The 20,792-nt window shown below is 42.6% G+C and overlaps 1 protein-coding gene across 3 annotated transcripts; it reads left to right on the top strand.

Moving 5' to 3' along the window:
- The first annotated feature begins 1,376 nt into the window (after positions 1 to 1,376).
- On the top strand, positions 1,377 to 4,272 carry arl4aa (ADP-ribosylation factor-like 4aa). 3 transcript variants are annotated; one of them, XM_049026551.1, is made up of 3 exons: positions 1,377 to 1,489; positions 1,760 to 2,103; positions 2,666 to 4,272. In XM_049026551.1, the coding sequence occupies exon 3, from the start codon at positions 2,767 to 2,769 to the stop codon at positions 3,358 to 3,360; it is 594 nt and encodes a 197-aa protein (XP_048882508.1). In that variant the 5' UTR covers positions 1,377 to 1,489; positions 1,760 to 2,103; positions 2,666 to 2,766; the 3' UTR covers positions 3,361 to 4,272. The 3 variants fall into 3 exon arrangements, with proteins under 3 accessions (XP_048882508.1, XP_048882509.1, XP_048882507.1); XM_049026552.1 differs by adding an exon at positions 2,209 to 2,339 and having other exon boundaries at positions 1,377 to 2,071; XM_049026550.1 differs by having other exon boundaries at positions 1,378 to 2,071.
- Positions 4,273 to 20,792: the final 16,520 nt, after the last annotated feature.

Raw genomic sequence — 20,792 nt, 5'->3', positions numbered from 1 at the left:
ACAAAAAAATCTATTACATTTCTGCAAAATACAAGGCTTGAATATTGAACTACATATATGTGTGTGTGTGTATGACACACACATGCAAACAGAGTGTTGAAGAAGTTACTCACAAAAGTAATCCATTACAGACAGTTCAGGTCCAGGAAGTACAAATCCAGACCAAGGTTTTGTTTCAGCCAACCAGAGTCCTCTGTGACCGTGACTCCTGATCTGGAGTTTGTATTTTCTGAACCTGAACTGGACTGGACCTGTAATGGATTAGTTTTGTGAGTAACTCTCCCAGGGGTGTGACTATGTGTGTATTCACTTATTTCCAAAAAGAAATTAACCAATATGCTAATTTCCACTGAGGAATTGTGGAACAACCGAGCAAACGTACACTGACATTTTGACAATATATGTAAGCATTTTGGCTCCTATGGTTAAACCGATGCAGATTGTACTTTTCATTTTGGTGGGACTGACTAAGTCATTGGTGGAATTATTTGCTTTTGAGACATCAGTTAATTGTTTTGGGCAAATTACAGACTTTTGCATCTAATCCACAGTGTTGTGCTATATACATGAACTGTTTTGAGAAATGCTCTTATAGTCTTGAGAATGTTAAACATATTTCGGCAGATTTTGAGAAATGCTCTTATTGTCTTGATAATGTTAAACATATTTCGGGATATCTGCCAAAGCAATTCAGAAAAACTGTAAATGCAATATGCGAGATTTCTTCAAGGTCTTGCTATACATGTTGTTTTCCACGAGGTGGCAGGATTAGAAAAGACAAAGTTACGTCCTTGAAAATAAACAGAACGTCTTCCAAATAATACTGTATATAAATGAGAAAATTGTTCCGTTTATTATTACCGATTAAAAAAACAATCTTGAAACTATTTTTACATTTCTGTTCAACATTTAATTTTTGCGCTCCTAAAATCAATTTATTCTCGCTCAGTTGTATTTACTAACCCGGTAAATATTATCTTTCAATAGTTATAATATTTAATTAAAATTATACTTTTATGGTTTAATTACTTAACCAATTATTTTGTCAGTCTCCTGTTAACAGGGTTGCGAACTCCCACGAATCTGCCGTAACACTCACGCTTTCAGACTCTCACGCAAGAAATCTTAGGGAAAATCTGTATTATTCCATTACAGACTACTTACAAGGCAGTTAAACTCTTACATGAAAATGACAGTTCAGTCTTAAATAAACCTGACATTAAGTGTAATATATCTAGTCATACACTAGATACATTATATTATACTGAAACTGAATATAGTATATCATTTCTAAATAAAATCCACAATCGAGAGGACGAAGACAGACCTTATAAGCTTTCTCTACTAAACCAATTAATTTGAAAGTAAACAGAGCACGTCAGGGTTGCAATGAATGGTCTGTCCTTATGGGGGCGCCGCTCGATGTCGGCTGTCATCTTTGCTTCTTTCGGACGTCAGTTTGATTCATTTATGCCAGTAAGTTACATTGGTAAGTTATATATATTCACTACTTTGTACTTCTGATTGGGGGCTGGGCTAAGTAAGCATCGCAACATTTAAACCTTTCATTCGATGCTGCCTTCTAGCCATAGGTCTGGTGGTATTTGATCATTGTATAGTAAAATGTTCACCGAAAACAACACTGTACGGTACTGGCAATAACTCTTACAAGAAGAAAGACTGTTTACGGTATAAGCACAGTTTACTGTATTGTGTATAATTTGACAATATTTGATTCCGTAAAGTTTTGCGGTTGTAGCTGCATTTCGGCAACAGGTTGTGGGTGTGTCGCTGCACGGAGGACCGTCCCCTTGTCAGCCGAAGGGGGCGGACAGGCTGACGGCGGCTCTTCTGGGGCCGCACCCTACCGGCCTACAGTACCTTCCAGTGCAAAGCGGGAGCCGAGCTATCGCCGCCCGGTCGGACTTGGATCCGCGACGCCGGTCTCGGTGCGATCAGGAAGCGCGTGAACCGGCCCGGACGGACCAGCGTCAGGGTGCCGCAGCAGCTCGCGCTTGGCACCCGTGTGCGCGCGCAGCCCGGCGCGTGAACGTCGCATAATATGCCGAAGGTGAGCGCGTTCGGATCCCACGTACAGATTGCGTAAGTTCCTCATTTAATATAATGATAATTATCTTACTATCTTGTTTGCTAAAATGAAATAGATCGCTGCTAACACGTTTGCAACTGGTTTGTTTTATAATCAAGTTTGCTGACAGTTCGATGTGGACAGTGAGTTTACTAGTTAGGTGTTAAACTTCACTCATTGTGTCATTACCGTGGACCTGCAGTCCTGCTGAGCGAAGGAAACGCCACGTTAAAATGGCACCGAAGGACAGGTAACATGCGTCAGAAAACAAAGTTTGTGTTTGCGAGGCAAATGACAGGGTATTTGAATAGAAAGAACTTCGTGGAATTTTAGTAGTCATTCATTGGCTGTTGGCCCGAAGTAGACGTATTTAACTTAAAATGTTTTTTTTTTTACTTTTAAACTAGATTTTTCAACTCTTGGCACAATTGTTTAGGCACGAGTTTATTTATATGGCGCATAATTATACGCAGTGGTCATTCAGTGTGCTTTACAGAAGTAAAAGCATACAACAATACTCGTAAAAAGCTTTAAAAAATAAAAGAAATCTCCATCTCTTTTTATTTTTTTCATTAGGTAAATGTTTCAAGGCATGGGGAGTGTTAACTTTATCTGAAGGGCTGGAGCTTCAGTAAGTTTGCTTTCTGCTTTGAGTCCCTGACGCTTTTCCCGGAACCATGGGCAATGGGCTTTCAGAACACAGCATTTTTTCGAATCTTCAGTTTCATTCTCTTCACATCGCCATTCTGGGACTCGACTGTGCTGGGAAAACCACAGTATTGTACCGGCTGCAGTTCAACGAGTTTTTGAACACTGTGCCCACGAAGGGATTTAACGCGGAAAAGGTGAAAGTGACACTGGGAAGGTCCAGATCGGTGACATTCCACTTCTGGGACGTGGGTGGGCAGGAGAAGCTACGTCCCTTGTGGAAGTCGTACACGCGGGGCACAGATGGCATCGTCTTTGTCGTGGACTCGGTGGACGCCGAGCGCATGGAGGAGGCCCGGACGGAGCTGCACAAGATCACCCGCCTTTCAGAGAACCTGGGTGTACCTGTGCTGGTGGTGGCCAACAAGCAGGACCTGAGGAACTCTCTAGCACTGGCGGAGATCGAGAAGATGCTGGCTCTGGGTGAGCTGGGGACGTCCCCCTGGTGCCTGCAGCCCACGTGCGCCATCATTGGCGAGGGCCTGAAAGAGGGCTTGGACCGCTTGTACGAAATGATCCTCAAGCGGCGGAAGTCGCTTCGGCAACAGACAAGGAAGAGGTGATTCTGCAGTCGGGCGACGACGAGCAGAGCTGCTCACTCGCCACACGCGGCCTGCACCCTGCTGGGGCCTCTGGGAATTACCGTGCGGTCGGCTCGCCTCGGCCACAATACACTGAATGTCACCTGAACTTGGGCTCCTGTCCTGATTGGAATCTCTAGGTCCATTTGGACTGACATTAGTCCAGAGGCTTGAGGGGGGCCAAAAATGATCAGTGCCTCATAAGTCAGGGGGTGTTTCTTTTAAAATAAAAGAAGCCTGAAGGTGAATTAATTTGAAAGAAATGCCAGGATGCAGATATTTTCTCCTGAATAAGAACTTTGGTTTTATATAAAACTGACAATGGCATGATTAGTGTTAGTTGGCATCCTTTCAATCTATAAGTAGGTGGCATCCTGTGAAAGAAATGTTACATTTCCAGGTTTTGTGCTTCATGTTTTCCTTTTTTGTACAGTGGGGCACGAGGTGCCATTATATTTGCACTGTCATTCCAGAGACCTTCTGTAAATGTAATGCTCTTCTCAGTTTGGGTCACAAGCAGAACTTTCAGACAGGCTGATTACACGACATAGTTTCATTCTACTGCTTTTCTGGAATGAAAATAAATTGGCACATGGTGGTCAGTAGGTTGCAGCTAACACTGGTAATTTTCATACTTTCGGTTCCTTACATAGCGTGTAACGAGAGACATCCTTTGTGTTGTTCAGCTTAATTGTGTCGTCTTCCTGCAGCTCTCATGTTTTTATGTATTCTGTCTTTTTCTTGCAAATAAAGATTCAGCGTGTAGCTGCTCCGGATGAAACCTGCTCTCTTTTACATTGCAGTCATTTGCACTGCGGTCATCTGATCATTGGAAGAATAATGTTTACTATTTATCTTGCTCTGAAATTTAATAAAAAGAACTTTACACCTAAATGTATCCATACATTTCTGAAAGCTGTGTGGCTTATATTATTCTGCCTTTCATAGGCTAGACTTGCCAGCTAATGTATAGTTCTGTCACCTGCTTGCATGCTTTGAAATATGTTTGTCAAATGCCGGTTTATTTAATGCAATGTTTGGTAGAAATGGATACTTGGATATATTTAGTTGTGTCTATCCTGTATATCTTACTGCTATGTAATATTTGTATAAGCCAAACATTACTACTTTGGATAACTTTATACATTATACATTAGTTTGTATTGGATTTAGCTAGAGGTCGAAAGGTGGGATTGTTGAAGCAATGTTTTCATTAAACTTCAGCATAAGGAGTCTCAGGCTAGGAGACAGCATTATGGCTGATATGCGGGGGGGGCTGTATCACAATGCTGGATTTTTGGGTTCGCAAGATAACTTCTCAGATTTATTGTAGTCTGGGCTAAATGTAAGTGGTGAAAGATATAATCCCTTTAAAGTAGGGTGCCTTAAGTCCCACAAGTCATCTTGCCAACCCAGAAATCCAGCTTCTTGATACAGACCCCTGGTTACTTCACTGGGTTCCTGTCCATCTGGGCAAAACAAATAACATTAAACAACCACAGATTCAGGTCACTCTGTACAAAAGTTACGTCAAGTGCCGAACAAGGAAACTGCATTAGGGAACGTCGTTCTGCTTTTACATGCACAGGATTTGTGGATTGGCCCAGGCAGGCAGTTATCAGGTCCTCAGCCGGATGGGTGTGTGACTGCGACCTTTGTCTCCTCCCAAAGATGGTAAGACCTGTGGCACGGTGACTGCAAGGGCCTAGTGACAGGAAGTTGAAAGCCTGCTATTGTGGATGGCTGATGCCCCATTTGGGGCCCTATGGGTGTAGATTGTGTATTGAGGTCAGTGCTAGGCCAGCCTTCTCCTGAACAATTCGTAATACTAACTGTGGAGAGCCAAAGGTTGACCTATTTACCAGTATCCTGTTTTTCCATTTCGTTGCATTTCACGCTACCAGTCGACCTACTTGTTAGGGTCAATGCATTCTCAGTCACTTTGTAAATGAACATCGGAATGTTTCTGATTGATAATGGAATAGCCTTTATTTCATGGCAAAATTACATTTTGGTCAACAAAGTGTATGTATCCTATTTTAAGATCTCTCAACATATTTGCTTTTCGTACAAAAAGTCCAGAGGACTTACAAAACCATGCTCATTGGTCAGATCCCTTTGTGGCTGGTTGCCTGTTATCCTTTGAATCCCAGCTCATTTCCATAAAACTTCGGAAAACAGAGGTCAGGTGCCAGACCCCGGTGGCTGTACTACGACTCTCTCCCCTGGACTAATATCACAATCCTACTGAGGGTGACAAAGTCCCCGTTCCTTTGATCCTGTGCTGCAATTAACAGAGAATCACAACTGGTGATTATAACGGAAAACCTGCAATGCTTTCTTTTCCCACCGGTTATCAGGGTAGTCGTGGGCTTCATGGCAGTGCTTTTCAAATCCATTCCTTTCCACGATGCGCATCACAGCACCTGAAACATTAATGGCAGAAGGCCTGTTTCATTACTTTTAACGAGTCTCTTCCTTCCTCACATAAGCTAAACCCGCGCAAAACTTGACACCATGCCAGTCTCCATCCTGCGAGCTCTTTTAACAGTCCCATTTAACGATTCCCGCTTAATATTTCTATAGGCTAGCTAATTTTGGATTTCCTGTGTGGAAATGCCATCCCAATTTCCCTGGCTTAAAAGTATCTGGGACGTGAACAAATACATATTTGTTTCTAGGGTCCTTAAAGCAACTAGGCATTTTTCGACCGAAAGCTACACCATGAATCAAAACTTATGTTGTACATTTACATTTACAGGATTTGGCAGACGCCCTTAGCCAGAGCGACTTACATAAGTGCTTTGAGACTCGCATAAGTGCTTTGTACCGCATGACATGCAAGAACCTTTAACAGCATCATCTGCTGGAAGGGACATTTCAAATGCTGAAGTCGCGGACCTGCCACTCCTTTGAGGTGTGAGCACTTGTTTTCAGTGATAGCGTGGTGTGGGGCATTTTCTGTGAAGTGGGAGGGAGCGTGTGGTGTGGCACGTCTGGGTAGGGAGGAGCACAGATAAGCAAGGCTGTAGCTCTGCTTTCCTGGGAGGTGACACACTCCTTTGGCAGGAAGTTACATCAGCCAGCTGCCCCCAACTAGCATTCTTAAGTGCTGCGGCAAGATTTGGACTAATTTCATTTAACGTTGTTACTGCCATAGTAGAATAATAGGGTTAGGACTCATACAAGTACATCTGACTCAGCATCAGGTCTAAATTGTTTTGTTCATTAGTATGAGGAGGAAATCAGCCTAATTTCAGGACCAAATTCTAAAATAGTATAAAGCTTACGGTGGTTAAATTAAGATAATATAATTTAATATATTTATGCATCCCTTCATTTTTCATGATCCTGTCTATAGGAAACGCATTTCGGTAAGAACTTGAATGTTTTGTCTAAATGAGTAGCTATAAATGAAAGCGGCCAATTATTGAAGTTTGTAAACTTTTTTTTTTTTGATGGTGTAGGCAGCTCTTCCTCGTTTATCTGTAATGCAATGACCTCACTCAGACAAGCAGATAAATCCATCCAGGTGGACAGGTGCCCCCCCCCCTCCGTCGCTGGGCACACACAGTCATACACTTTAAGCTATTTATATATGTAATATCAATGTAATGCCAATATACCAAAAACGGAGGGAACCGCTCAGCATGAATATATCGGCTGGCCTATAGATGGAAACCCACCCCCTTCCCCCCTCCACTCCGCCAGCCGCCGCTGTATAAGCACCCATATACACATGAGAAGCCTGTGTGCATGGGATAAGCAAGTGGGATGAGCTAATCGGGGAGTGACAGAGAAGGGAAATCTGGTGGCTAATCAGCTATCAGCTGGGGCTTGTAGCCCTGCCCCTGTACGCCGTCCCACCTCAGCTAACGAAAGTGATGACGCCTCTGACAGTGTTAAGGGCCACATCCAAGGCTAAATTCATACAGTACTTCCACCGGGAAGTACTGGTGATATTCCACCAGGGCAGAAGTATTGCAACAAACACAAATACAAGCAATGGGTAAACTTTTACGAACAGTTTTAAAGTTATTAGTCTAGGCTTGGGTGGTATTAAGGTTATACGGCGTATCGCAGCATTTTCAAATCCAAAACACTTTTGGCCCCAAGACCCTGTACTGCACAAGTGATTAGAAAATGGATGGATGATTATCTGAAGCTGTCAGAATTATGGCAGAAATCTGTACTCGCAACTTAATACCAATGAAATTGTTTTACATAAACAATTGCGAGAGCTCTTTCCCACAAGCCGTCAGACTCCTCAACACGCTGCCTGCCCTCCCACCCCCACCCACACACACCCCCACCCACACACCCCCCACCCCCACCCACACACACACCTGAACTGTGACTTTACTGTGACTTTACACCTCTACACTTTACACATCACTGTTTAAAATGCACACGCTGCTACATGCTAACTGCGCTAAAACTGCATTAAAAAAAAAAAACACTATCCTTGTATCATATTGTACTGCTGCTAATCATCTGCACACATCTGCACACATATGCATGCAAAATTACATCTGCAGTATTATAACTGCCTGCATATAGGCCAGCGTGGTGGAACGCTGATTAGTGAGTCGTCTCTGCCCTCGTTTCGTGTGTGTGGGCTTCGCATGTCCTTCCCGGTGTCGTCGTGTGCTTTCCCTGAGCTACTCTGATTTCCCCCCACAGTCCAAAAGCATGCTGAGGTTAACTGGAGTTCCCAAATTGCCAGTATGTGTGCGTATGTGAGCGAATGGTGTGCCCCGTGATGGGCTAGCGCCCCATCCTGGGTTGTGTATTGGATGGATAGATCTGTCTTCATCATTTACTATTGAAACGGTCCTCTGGGCTCCCCCTGTTAAAGCCAGGAATTCGTCCATGCAGGAGTCTGGGCAGCCAGTCGTGCTGAAGTAGCGGGAGGCCACTAGGAGCCCAAGTGGCCTCTGTGGTGGAATTCTCCGGCAGCCCTCATTGTAAGGCGACGACGGCTGTCAGGGAGGGTTCCTAAGAGCTACACACACGCATTCCCCCCCCCAGCCCATGTCTGTTAGGAGGCATTGGTCTCCCCATGGCAGCTGCTCAGCGTATGGGATCGGAAGCGTGTGAAAGGGCCATTGTCCCCTCCCTTTGTGTCAGAGACCTGCACTCCCACAAACGCGGGCCAGCCGAATGCGCCCCCCTCCCCCCCCCCCCGCCCCCATTTGGCAGCGTGGATTAAGACAGGGACCAGCCTTAAGGCTTCGCATCTTTGTTCCCCGCTGGTTGCCTGGTGACAAACAACACAGTATATGGGTGGGAGGAGGAGCTCCTAATTTCACAGAACAGAAGGTGTGGATAAAAATAAAATATACATTACAAGCAAGGTGGCTGAACCAAACTCATACCTTAGCACCGCTATAGCTGTGTGCTGGGTCAGCATAGCCTGGGTCCTTAGCGAGCTAGTATCGGAAAAATTCATCACCGAGTCTCAAAGCACTTATGTAAGTCGCTCTGGCTGAGGGCGTCTGCCAAATACTGTAAATGTAAATGTAAATGCTGGACTGAATCAGCAAACAGCACAATTCATTTATGTAAGCCCACATGTATTCAATTAAATAGTGGTAATAATTTTAAAAATTTTTGCTTATCTTTAATTTTTTTTGTCTCTGTTTTGTTCGCTTCTAAAGTATTTCATTTACTTAAAATGAAGCTAAATTGTGTTGTGCTGGTCAGTTACTTGAATGAGGCGTCGTCTCCAAAACCCTCTCAATGGTTTCATGTGAAACATCTGCCAGGTGTCTTCTGCTGCCACCCCTTTTAATTGCCATGTCACGCAACCAGGAGAGTAAATTTTCTTTCACAACTTCTCATGTTTCTCTACAGGATCCAACCTGGCTCTGTGTGAATCCATTAAGGGAGGCGGCTGGGGAAAGGTGGGGGGGGGGGGGGGGGGCATTTAATCCCTAACAGGGACCTGCACACTCCTGTACTTTCGTCTTTGCGTTTAGCACCGGGGAGGTTGAGCGTCTTCAACCCTTAAGCTTAAATGTCGATGCAGGAGGAACACACAGCCACTGAGCTGAAATGGCATCCATCCCGGAGAGAGACGAGTCAGGAGCAAGCCGTGGTATTGCAGTCTTAAAAACTGCACTGGATTAAAGCTTCAGCAAATATTCACTTTGATACCCATGAGATTATTTATAAGACAGGCATGCTAAAGCCAAATTCAAGGCTTTGGCCACTAAGGCCCATCTTGGAAGCGAAACATACAACGTTTTGGGTGGGAAATATGGATCTTCAGCCAATATGCTGGCTGCCATCAGGTATGCTGAGCTGTCCTCTGGTCCTACCTCCAGAGCCCTTCAATACACGGCCCTTAAGGCCTCGCTGACCTGCAATGCAAGCTGGTGTGGGACCTGCTCCACAGGCTTTTCCTGTTACATCTCTGGCTGTGTTATATAGGATGATTCAAATGATTCAGATACGGACTCCACATTTTTGGGTACTCCACTGAAAGCTAATTAGAGATTAAACCAGTGCTTTTGTGCTATTGTTTCATGCTTATTGGTGATATCTTGAAAATTGTATTACATAACAAATTCCTCTGTATCCCTGCTTAGGATTTGTTTCTAAATAATGGGAAGACAACTTTCAAAACCAATTGAACTTCTAGAAAACCAATCTTCATTTGGGAAAACCTCTCAGATGCTTTTCCTCTCGATAAATATCACCCACCTAGATCTCATTAATTTTAATTTAACTCAATATGATCCTTCTGATGTTGTTCTAATGTGCTGTTTCTTTCTTGATGATTGTATCATTAAATTCTGATGCATTCTGGTGAATTAGGGTAAGTGTTTACTGGTCAGGAAGAAACACTCACTCCTGTAAAAATTCAAAATAGAAACTGTTAGAAAAGTCTGTACTTGCACAGAAGTTGAGCTTCAAATATCAGCTTTAATTTTTTTTCCAGCGTAGCACCTGCATCTAAACATAAATGGAAAAAAAATGAATAACAGAGATGAAAGAATAAAACACAGCACTGCATTAATGTCCACGTGCAGCAATTCCATTCCCTAATGACTAAGATTGTGTTTGTCTTGGCTGGGCTTTTCGGTGTATAGTGGCAGAATTCATCTGGTCCACTGGGAGGAACAAATACCCTTTGTCCTTATTTCCTCTCTGCAGAAAAACAAATCACATGCTCAAGTGATAGCAGCGGATGTCGAAAGCTGGAGTTACGCTGAAAGTCATTAGTTCTCACCTACAGTGACTGCCTTTTTTTGTATTGGTCCTGGAGGTCACTAAATGGAAAACAGTAACGTATTTTAAAATATTTTACGCTGACTTTTCTATTTCACTGTCAGGGCACCCTCGCCGTACCTGTTTTTGATCCCATAGTTTAACAAAATCTTCACCGATAATAATTGTACACATCTATTAAGTCAAATAAATGTGCATGTGCACTGCTGAGCAAAAGAAGTACTGTAAAAATGAAATGCTGCTATAATTCCTGTAGGAGTTCTTTGGTTTTCGCATATCCCATGTTGCTCTCCTTTTAGATGTATATGAATGTTCTATAAATGCATTATAAATGCATTATGAAGGTGTAGTTAATGTAATGTATTGCCCTTAATTTCCTATTAACCAAATGGTCGTAAGGGTCTGACCTCACACCATAACTTCCTAACATCCAAGAATGATTCTGGTTTAATGATGAGATTGAAGAGGAACTAGGACTGGTCAGTATTGATGTTTATTGACCTCATGGTTGGTATCTATCAGGACTGACACTGGCTTCCATGATCTGATTCACTCAATGCATTACGATCTACAGTGCAGTAATGACTCTCTCATAAGCTTCAGGTCTTCCTTGTTTAATTAACGGTGCCTTCAGACAGCATGTAGCTCTCTTTCGGCAATCTGCTTTCAGTCTTTGTGCCATAAATGTGTTCTTAGGTATTTTATCCTTTAATCCCAGCACTAAAAGTCTGTCAAGTGAAGCATTCTCCCGACCCATATTCACAGAGTCATAAACGACTAAACCAGGAATATTTGAAGATAAGAGTACTTTGGTGTTTAGTGTAGCCTGTAGTTTATGGGTGTCTGCGAACCGGGGCCTGTATCAGTGAAACAGGACCTTTGAAATGCGTGTAAACAGACAATATCTCTGCTCAGCAACCAACAAGTGATTGTTAAACTTACAAATGAAAAGACTTGCAACAGGTGAGGATTTCCAGTTCACTTGTGGCCAAGTGACCTTCAGATACTGGTGTGATGCTGGTGTGCTGCTGGTGGTGTTGCAGAGAGCATCAGGGGATTGCCCGTGTTTTATGGTGACAAGTACAGCACGCCCGTCTACTTTTTCATGCTGGATAAGAGGTTATATCCAGTAAGGGCTGCAGTGATTCTTCAAGGCATCCAGGCAGGATAAAGCAGGAAGTCGACAAGTGTTTTGTTGTAAACCAGCTCAGAGCAGTGAACAAAAATCTCGTGTTTATCAGAATCAGAATCAGATCAGAATTACTTTATTAATCCCTGTGGGGAAATTCTCTTACATTACCAAAACAAATTCCTGATGAAAATAAAAGACTTTTAGGAAAGTTATGTACAGGTGATAGATGAGATTTAGATAGAACTACAGAACAATAAAGTAACTAAAATAAAAATAATAAAAGTAATAAGATAACCAATAAAAATAATACCTGTAGCGGCAATAATATTAACAGTGGTATAAAACCCTAATCAGCCAGAGCTTCTAACTTCATTCGGGAGGCACAGGCAATAGCATCCATGCCACCTTCACATGTCCATATCTATTATTAAAGCACTAACCCAATGCCAGAGAGCTATGAAAGGTACCGGCCTCCAATGTACAAAGTGAGGTGAGCATTATCTGGTATTCACTATTCACACCCCCTTCTCGTTCTCCTCGTGACTATTCTGGTGCGCCCATATAAACCTGTTTCACTACTCCGATGCACTATTGCACAAGAAACGCCACTGAGGCATGAGCCCTGCCATTGTGTCGTTGGAAAGTACAGAGTCCGTGACGCTCCAGCTTATGTGGAGGTTATGGCTCAACCCCTGACTGTTCCAGCGGTTCTTCTGGGAATGTTCTTCAGCCTGTTTTCATGGCATGTTCATGCCCAGTGTGCTAATCCTGAGTCATGTCAAAGGTCTGCTTCCTTCTCATAGATCGACTACAGCAATGTTTCTCAATCCGGTCCTCGGGGACCCACAGACAGCCCAGTGGGAGTTGGGAAGGAGCAAAAATGTGGACTGTGTAGTAGGGAACCGAGAGGGAGCAAAAACATGGATCAACTGTGGGTCCCCGGAGACCCATAAGCATAATTGTAGGTCCTGTGGGCAGATTTAGTGAAGACAGATCTTCACATTACTGTAACTCCTGTGCAGGAAACAGCTGTTGGTAGAGCTTTCATTTCTTCCTCGGATAACAGATGAGGTTCTAAGTTGTTTACTGTAATGAGGATTGTTAGCGCACTGATGCTTGTCATCTCGCACAACAACCGAACTTAAAAGCAACCCCATGGGACTTATCTCTTAAAAAATACTGTTTTTCTAATTTACACTCTGGCTAAGTACACCTCGCAACACTGCTGCGTGACTCAGTCAGTATCCTGCTTCAGTATTTACCTTACGTCTTGAGAGGTTGTTATTGCTGGTGAGGGAAATGCAAGGTTATACTTCGCTACTACAAAGAAACATCCATGTTAATTCTATCCCCACGTAATCTTGTTCTGTGAAAAACATTAAATATGCATCACATTAAATATGCAACAACAAAGTATTATCTATCTATAAGCACTTATGTGCTACGCAAAGTACACCCTGGATGGGATGTAGGTCCATTTCAGGACACACACTCACAAATACAGGTTAAGAGATTTGTAGACACGAGGTCACATCAAATATTTTTGGGGTGTTAATGGAATCTGGAAGACCTGCATAAAAACTTTACAAACATTGTGAGGACTCCAAAGGTTTGGTTTCAATTTAAATGTACTTCCTGGAGTTATTTTAGTTGAAGGTAGGAATGTCTAAATATTCTGAGGGTTTATATCTCTGTCTACTTAATCTCTGCCCTTTCTAAAAAATCTTCCCACAGTTCACACTATAAGATACATTATCTTCAAAAATGTGCAAGCAGGAGGGGTCAAAATGGTGAATTAACAACCTTAAAGACGTGTACGAAACTTCCAGTCATGCAGACCAACCAGTTATTCATCAGTCTCCAAGCCTGCAGCTTGGAAACGTCTGTGCTTGGGGCAGATATGTTTAAATGTTCAGAAAAGTGGATGAATGATTCAGAAATATCATACTTATATATGCGCAAGCAGGATCGAAGTAAAGTAATAAAGGATCATTTTATGGGCGTTACAGATGAAATAATCCGAAATAGATGCTGCAGATTTTTGTGGCAGGAGACAAAGCAATTCGTTCTGGCTCCATGAGTCTGAAGTACTGAATAGACCCCCCTCGCCCCCCCTCGCCCCCCCCTCATCCCAAGTCCCTTCATATCATCACAAGGATCCTCCTTCTGGGAGCCTCTTATTATGCCTGTATTAGAAGCCGCTGAAAGCCACAAAACCAGAGATAAGCATTCATTCATATTTAAATGAAATCCCAGATGACATTTTAAAAAACTCATTAATATGGTTCGTTTTGGTGCTAAAAGGCAAGCTTACTGATTTTCTAACACAGCCTTGTTTATATGTTTGTTTGTGTGCAAAAAAAAAAAACTAAAAACTGACGTTCAAGCAGAATTTTAAAATTTAAAATATAAAGCAGAAAGTAACCTTTCAGCTCCTGTTGGACCAGGCTGGTTGCTGTAGGTAATAAAAATTTTTCCTTGACAAAAGGTTAAAATTGCATGATTGAAAAATTTGTTCTTGGGTTCAAATTCAATCTAATGAGATTATGTCAGCTCTGAAATAAAAGAACAAGCGTACACAGCTCTAGCTGTCCAACCTCATCATGGAAATGCAGCATCCATCCATTTCCAATCACTTTTCGTGGTTGCGGTGACCCAGAGCCTATTCAAGGAAGCATAAGATGCAGGGCAGGGTCTGCACCCATCTGCGTTCACATTCACGCCAGTTCAGCCAAAATGCTAGTTTATACACACCGTGGGATATAAGCAGAAAACCACACAGCAAGTCATAAAACGTGGCAGGCTCTGCACCTACCTTAGGCCAGATTCAAACCCACATCACAAATCATTTGTAGAGATTCAAGTAAAAGGGGGGTACTTGAATACAGTCGATAAATACTGTGCCCACTAAGCACGTCTCCTCAAAAGCTCTGCACCAGATTGGCTGATGAACACAGTGTCCTTCCCTAGTGTTCTTAGCAGGAAACTGCTATAAGCAATAAAAAAATCAAATTATACTATTAAATCACTGTAAATTCAGCATTCTGAAACAGAGGCTTTCTCACTATATGTATTAATGTGCACTGATTAGTCAAAGGTTTGAAATGTTGAGAATTAATCATTACGATGCAGGGATCCTCAACCTGTCCATACACTGATGAACATATAAAGGTTATCTTTTCACATACCATGTCTGTGGTGAAAAGAAAAAAAAAGCATTTTGTGCCAATTATCCGTCAGACTTTATCTTGTAACTTTTGCTCTTAATTCTCTTCCTTTCCTGCTAACGCTGCGCTTTGTGTGAGTTTCTCTTACTAAGGTATATTATCAGCATCCGTCAAACCCCCAGATGCTTCACTTCCTGGTTTCATTCCAATGTATCCCGACTGTGAAACTGGAAACAGCGACACCTTACAAGCATTGTGTTTCATTGCTGAGTTAATAATTGATCACACAATATTTGGCAGCATGTGATACAGCCGCCTATGTGATACGACGTGACATAACGTGTGAGCCAGGCCTGGCATTTAGAAGCTGACAAGTACAATTTCATTAATTAGGGAAAATATTGGACTACTAATGTTACATTATATGCTAGTCAATATACAAGAGGTCAGTGTTTAGAACAGAGCAGCAGGGCAACTTCTGCCTTATCAGGCCTGGCTTTTGTCATCAGTGGCAAAGTGAAGCCTCAGCACTAGTAATATTATTAGACAATATCAGAGGTGGAGCTTTCAGGTCCAGGGAGTACAAATCCAGACCAAGGTTTTCATTCAGCCAACTAGTTGTGTATAAAGAGTCACGGAGTCGCAGAGGAATCAACTGGTTGGTCGAAACTAAATCCTGGTGTGGATTTCTACTCTCTGGACCTGAAATCTCCACCTCTGGACAATATTATTATATTATGAACAATTGAAACACAAAATGAAGCACTAATCTGCCTTGTGGCTATTCATTAGAATATATGTTTTCTTTCGATTTTAACTGTGCAGACGTAGATGATACAATCAAAACAGATAAAATCAAGGAAGTCATCGGTAGAAACTCGTAATAAAGTAGTCAACACAATGTAAGTAGGAGGTGTGCCGAACTGAAACTAGAATGGGTAGGTCCACTTAAGAATGTGTGGAACTCAACGGCTTCCAAAAATAACGAATGAGAAAACCCAACAGTGAAGGAAGCAAACGGAAAAATGGCACAAAATTCAGGTTTTTAAGCTCACTGACTATATGTGAGGTCATTCAAAGTGCTTTATATAAAATAAGATCGAATAAAAGCAATAATTAAATGGAAAATTAAATTAACAGTAATTTGAAAATTACTAATAAAAGACAATAAAAGAAAAAGCATCAATGATGATTAGCAGCACTAATCAAAGCCACTATGGAATAAAGATGCTTTGAGCCTGGTTTTAAAGGGGCCAACATTTGATGCATTTCCGATCTCCTCAGGGAGTCGGTCCCAGGTACGAGTGGTACAATAGCTGGAAGTCATTTGCCTTCTTTAACTTTTCACTCCAGGCACTATTAACTGACCAGCCTCTATTTATCTTAACTGCCTGTTAGGTTCATATTCGTTGCAAGAATGCAAGAATCCTAACCTGTGTTTACTTCTTATCGCAGACCAAAGGAATCCATTTGAACCTCCTTCCTCTGCAATCATGGAAAGAGTACTGAGAACAAGATTATATCCACATATGTAGCTGCTAATAATCAACGTTTTAATACATTTCGCAACCGGAACAAATTCCAGAATTCCAAAGCAGCTGATGGACAGACATACAGACAGGCAGGAGTGGAACGCATGAAAAGCACCGAATAAGGTGCGTTGGGACCAGCATTGACGTCTCCACCATGGTTCCGTGTGTGGAGTTCGCATCTCATCCCTGTGTCCTTGTGGGGTTTCCTCTGGTTACTCCGGTTTTCCCCCTACAGTCCTAAAACATGCTGAAGTAAACTGGAGTTACCAAATTGTCCATAGATGTGTGTGAGTGTGTCTCTGGGATAGGCGCCATACCCACCATGATCCTGAATAGGACAAGGGGCTACAGAAAATGGATGGATGGACCATACTATGGAAGCTGTCAACGGTGTCTTTATCGAGATACTTATCTCAGTATCTTGATCGAACTGCATAAAAAATATGCACAAGCATGGCAGTTCTTGGTTTCTGTAGTATCTGTGCATGGGTGTTTCATGTGTTTTGTGCAACTGGGGGGCTGGGAGACAGTGGCACTACTTGTTTATGGGGAGGCTGGTAGGGGGGAGGGAAAAAGGAGGACAAGGGGACTAAAAGGAGGACACCCAAATACGTCCTTACGAAATGAGCGGTGACCCCAGTGACCATGGAGGACGACCGCGCAGTGACCATGGAGGACGACCGCGCAGTGACCATGGAGGACGACCGCGCAGTGACCATGGAGGACGACCGCGCAGTGACTATGGAGGACGACCGCGCAGTGACCATGGAGGACGACCGCGCAGTGACCATGGAGGACGACCGCGCCTATGCCTGCAACTTACGAAGTAGAACGTGGACCTACAATAGTGAGCAAAACTGTGGAAACACGATTTTTAGAGATTGCAGAATTTTACTCAACTGTTTAATCTCCAGTTACTCATTTAATCATCCAGCATATGATATTTGTAACATTCTGTAATAGTTCATAAGTATTTCCACCGATATCCGTGCGGTCATTTTTAAAGCATAATGCCACAAATTCTTGGCGTTTCCACAAGTTTTGCCACTAGTGTAGTTACAGTGGTAATTTGCAGTGGGATTTAATTTTAATTAGATAGACGGCATCTAAGTCATACTGCTACTGATGTATATCATAATGCAAAGTGTAAGGTTTATTATCCTATAAGGCAAACAGCAATTACAGATTACATAATGCAACCGTGAAGTGGTCACATGTCCTTATTTCTGTGGTGTGGGCACTTCTCTCTGCTGTTAATCTCTGTCTTGTTCCTGTGCTGCAGTCCTCTTCCTACCCCCTTTCATCACTTGTGCACAGAAGAGGCCTCCGTTTTTGCTTGATGGGATGAAAAGTAGCCTGACATCACGGTCGGATCTGTGTGTGAAAACACTGCAGTCTGTTTCTTTTCTCCGCAGGATAATTGACTTTGATGTGGCCCAATCACGTGACTCGGCATCTGTGGCAGCGTTTGAATGCGGCTTATTGGGCAAAGGCTAAGCGTGAAGCTGCCATCTGATTGGAGGCCACTCCTGGGCAAAGCATAACACTGGACAAGCTGATGCGGCACATTCAGAACCCTCTGTTATCACTTTTCCAGAACCAACCCACGCCGTGCATTTAAAGATCAAACAAGCCTTTGAGCCGAACTTGGCTTCAGGAATGAAAGCCGTTGGTAAATACTTCTCTGAAGCCATTTGTCACGACTTGTATCTGAACTGAAGAGCCTGCAACCTTATTAGCTGCTGTTTCTGTCACTCGCAAAAATCCTGATTAAGTTTTCTTTGTGTTTCGCACTTCAATAAGACCCAACCAAATTCAGCACCTGCAAACGGCACATCCTAGACGCAGCGCCGGCAAGCTGTCTGCTACACTCGTGCTCACCAAGTGAACTCGGAATTTATTTAGGTGACACAAAGGGTTTCTCTCAAAGCGACTCACCCAGGTAATCAGAGGGCGACGTTAACACATATGTACAAATGGAAAGAGGACTGATTATATGCTTATTGTAGCAGGAATATTTTAAGATTTATCAGATCCTCAGATAATCACCATGATGTAAAATTTAATAATTCAATGTATGTTCCGAAATGACCGATGTGACAAGGGGCTACTTGCTCTTAAAATATTTTTCTGCAGGCTACAGAAAGTTTCTTCAGTCAGTGGGATTGTAGGTGCGTCTACATCTCCTTAGTCATCCAGTTACCCAGTATGTTCGCTGGAAGCTTACAGTCTACAAAGTGGCCCAGTTATTCCCAGCTACACAATGGTCTGGCAGGTAATTGGAAAAAAAAGAAGCTTGAATGGAAGGAAAAAGAAATGTACTGAAACAGGAAGACAATCAGTCCAGGGGAAGCGTTATCCTCTCTGCCAACCAAGAAGATTCCACTGAGCTCTGCGAACTGTCTGCAGAACTCGATGACTGAAGTCTTGGCAAACAAAGCAGGAAATAGAAAAGGTTATTTGACCATTATTTACCAGCGTTGCCCTTAAAAAAAATCCTCTTTTCACTTTACGGGAATCAGCCAGGACTGATTTCGGTAATAGTCACGCCAGGCGCAGTCACATGCAGCTGTTTGCTTACTTCTTGCCAATTTATTGCTGATCCTTGTGGATCTTCATTTCACTTTAGCCTTTCCTTAACACATAGCAGAAGATCATTCTAGGAGCGACTGGTCTTACATCTAAACAACACTTTGCGTTTTAAACAATTGCGCTCTTTCCCCTGGGATTTGTTGAATTAGCTCGTGACTCTCGCTCGGTATCCGTCAACTGAATGTGAGGCCTGGACTCCTGCACACACTGCAGCCTCAGAGACTCCTCGAATGACGGCACAATCCCACACACAGCTACACACCTTTCTCACTCGGGCCAAGCAGTCGGGATAAGGTCTATAATTCAACTGTACAAAGTAACATATCACTTTATACAGTGTAAAAGAATAAATTAATTTGAAATGAAATGAAAAATTATTATGCTGATTATCTTGATTGTCTTTGATTGTTTCGCATAACGTTGCAAGAATTAAATTCCTCGCTCGTAAAAGTACTTGGTGATAAAACGGTTCCGGTGCATACTGTTTCCTTATGAGCTGCTTAATCAAATTAAATAATGAAATAATTCCAGCTAGCTGTTGCTGAAGGTGTAACAAAGGGTGAAACTGTGCTTCTATAAGTCCGACTGCGGAGAACAGTATAGCGAACGTCTCAAAACAGCACTTAGACACGGCAACAGCGAGAAGATTGTGTTCGTAATACTCTGTCATCAGGATCACCCAGAAAAACAGCAGCAGCATCGAAATCACCAGCTGGAGGATCCACCGGCTCTATTTTCAGCTTTACAAAGCAATTAGGAAAATATAAATATATACATTAGAAAGTCGTGGATTAGGCTGCTGTAACCCAAACATCTTGTAATTTCTTGTTTTCCGAGCAGTTTGCAGGGGATTTACCTTCTGAATGCAGTTTTTGTTGCTGTGCGGCACAATGGAGGCCCGGTGGGACAGCGTGTGACACGGTCAGAGCTGGAAACGCTCTTCTCCGCGGCCAGGTGCTTCCCTGCCCTGCTGCCAGCACACATGCCTGACGCATTTCTTTTACGGCTTTGTGGACACAGATCAACTCAAATTCCCAGATCATTAACGCATTAGGGGGCCGCAGTGGCTGCCAGATTTTGACCCATGATTAGATGACATATGATACTCAGAAGATGTCGTGTTTATTCGTTTTATAGCCAATCAGATCATGCATGACTCTATATTCTTTATTTTACAGGCAGTCAGACATCATGCCATTGTATTGTTATAAATAAATGTAAATGTATTTTGTAAAAACTACCCCTGATAACATAGTGGGCAGTTAAGTACCCTGGTCTTCTTTTCTGACTGATGGCAGGAACTATTCCTAAATGAAAGATTAAATTATTCATGGAACATTTTGACAACGTCAGAATATAATTTCCTGTGAATGCTATTAAGGCACATATCTAGATTCATGGACATGTAGGATTCACTTTGTGTCCTCTGACAGTGACAAACGCACATCTGTCTGGTAGCCACAGACGTATCAGACTCGCTAAAACTTGCCTAGAAGCAAGCTGAAGGTGGACATCATAACTTCAGCAATGTTCCACTGCCTCTCTCTATGTTACGGTATGAAATATAATGCTGGAAGGTATTTGGGGTGTTATAGTACATATTCTTATTTTCTGAAGTATTTATTTGTTCGTCTCCTCCCACATTTCACGCTTTTTGCATTTGCATATTTAGCAGACGCCTTTGTCCAAAGTGACATGCAAGTGAGATAAATAGTAGATTACAGACATACGTGCTGTAGAGGAGTCAGCTAAGCT

The sequence above is a fragment of the Brienomyrus brachyistius genome, chromosome 9, assembly GCF_023856365.1.
Source record: "Brienomyrus brachyistius isolate T26 chromosome 9, BBRACH_0.4, whole genome shotgun sequence".
Taxonomy (NCBI): domain Eukaryota; kingdom Metazoa; phylum Chordata; class Actinopteri; order Osteoglossiformes; family Mormyridae; genus Brienomyrus; species Brienomyrus brachyistius.
Note: the sequence above shows the minus strand (reverse complement) of the source record. Positions and strands in the feature narration are given on the sequence as shown.

What these genes read in the sequence shown, in the direction of transcription:
- arl4aa (XM_049026551.1), top strand. Translation starts at nt 2,767, where the DNA reads ATGGGCAATGGGCTTTCAGAACACAGCATTTTTTCGAATCTTCAGTTT.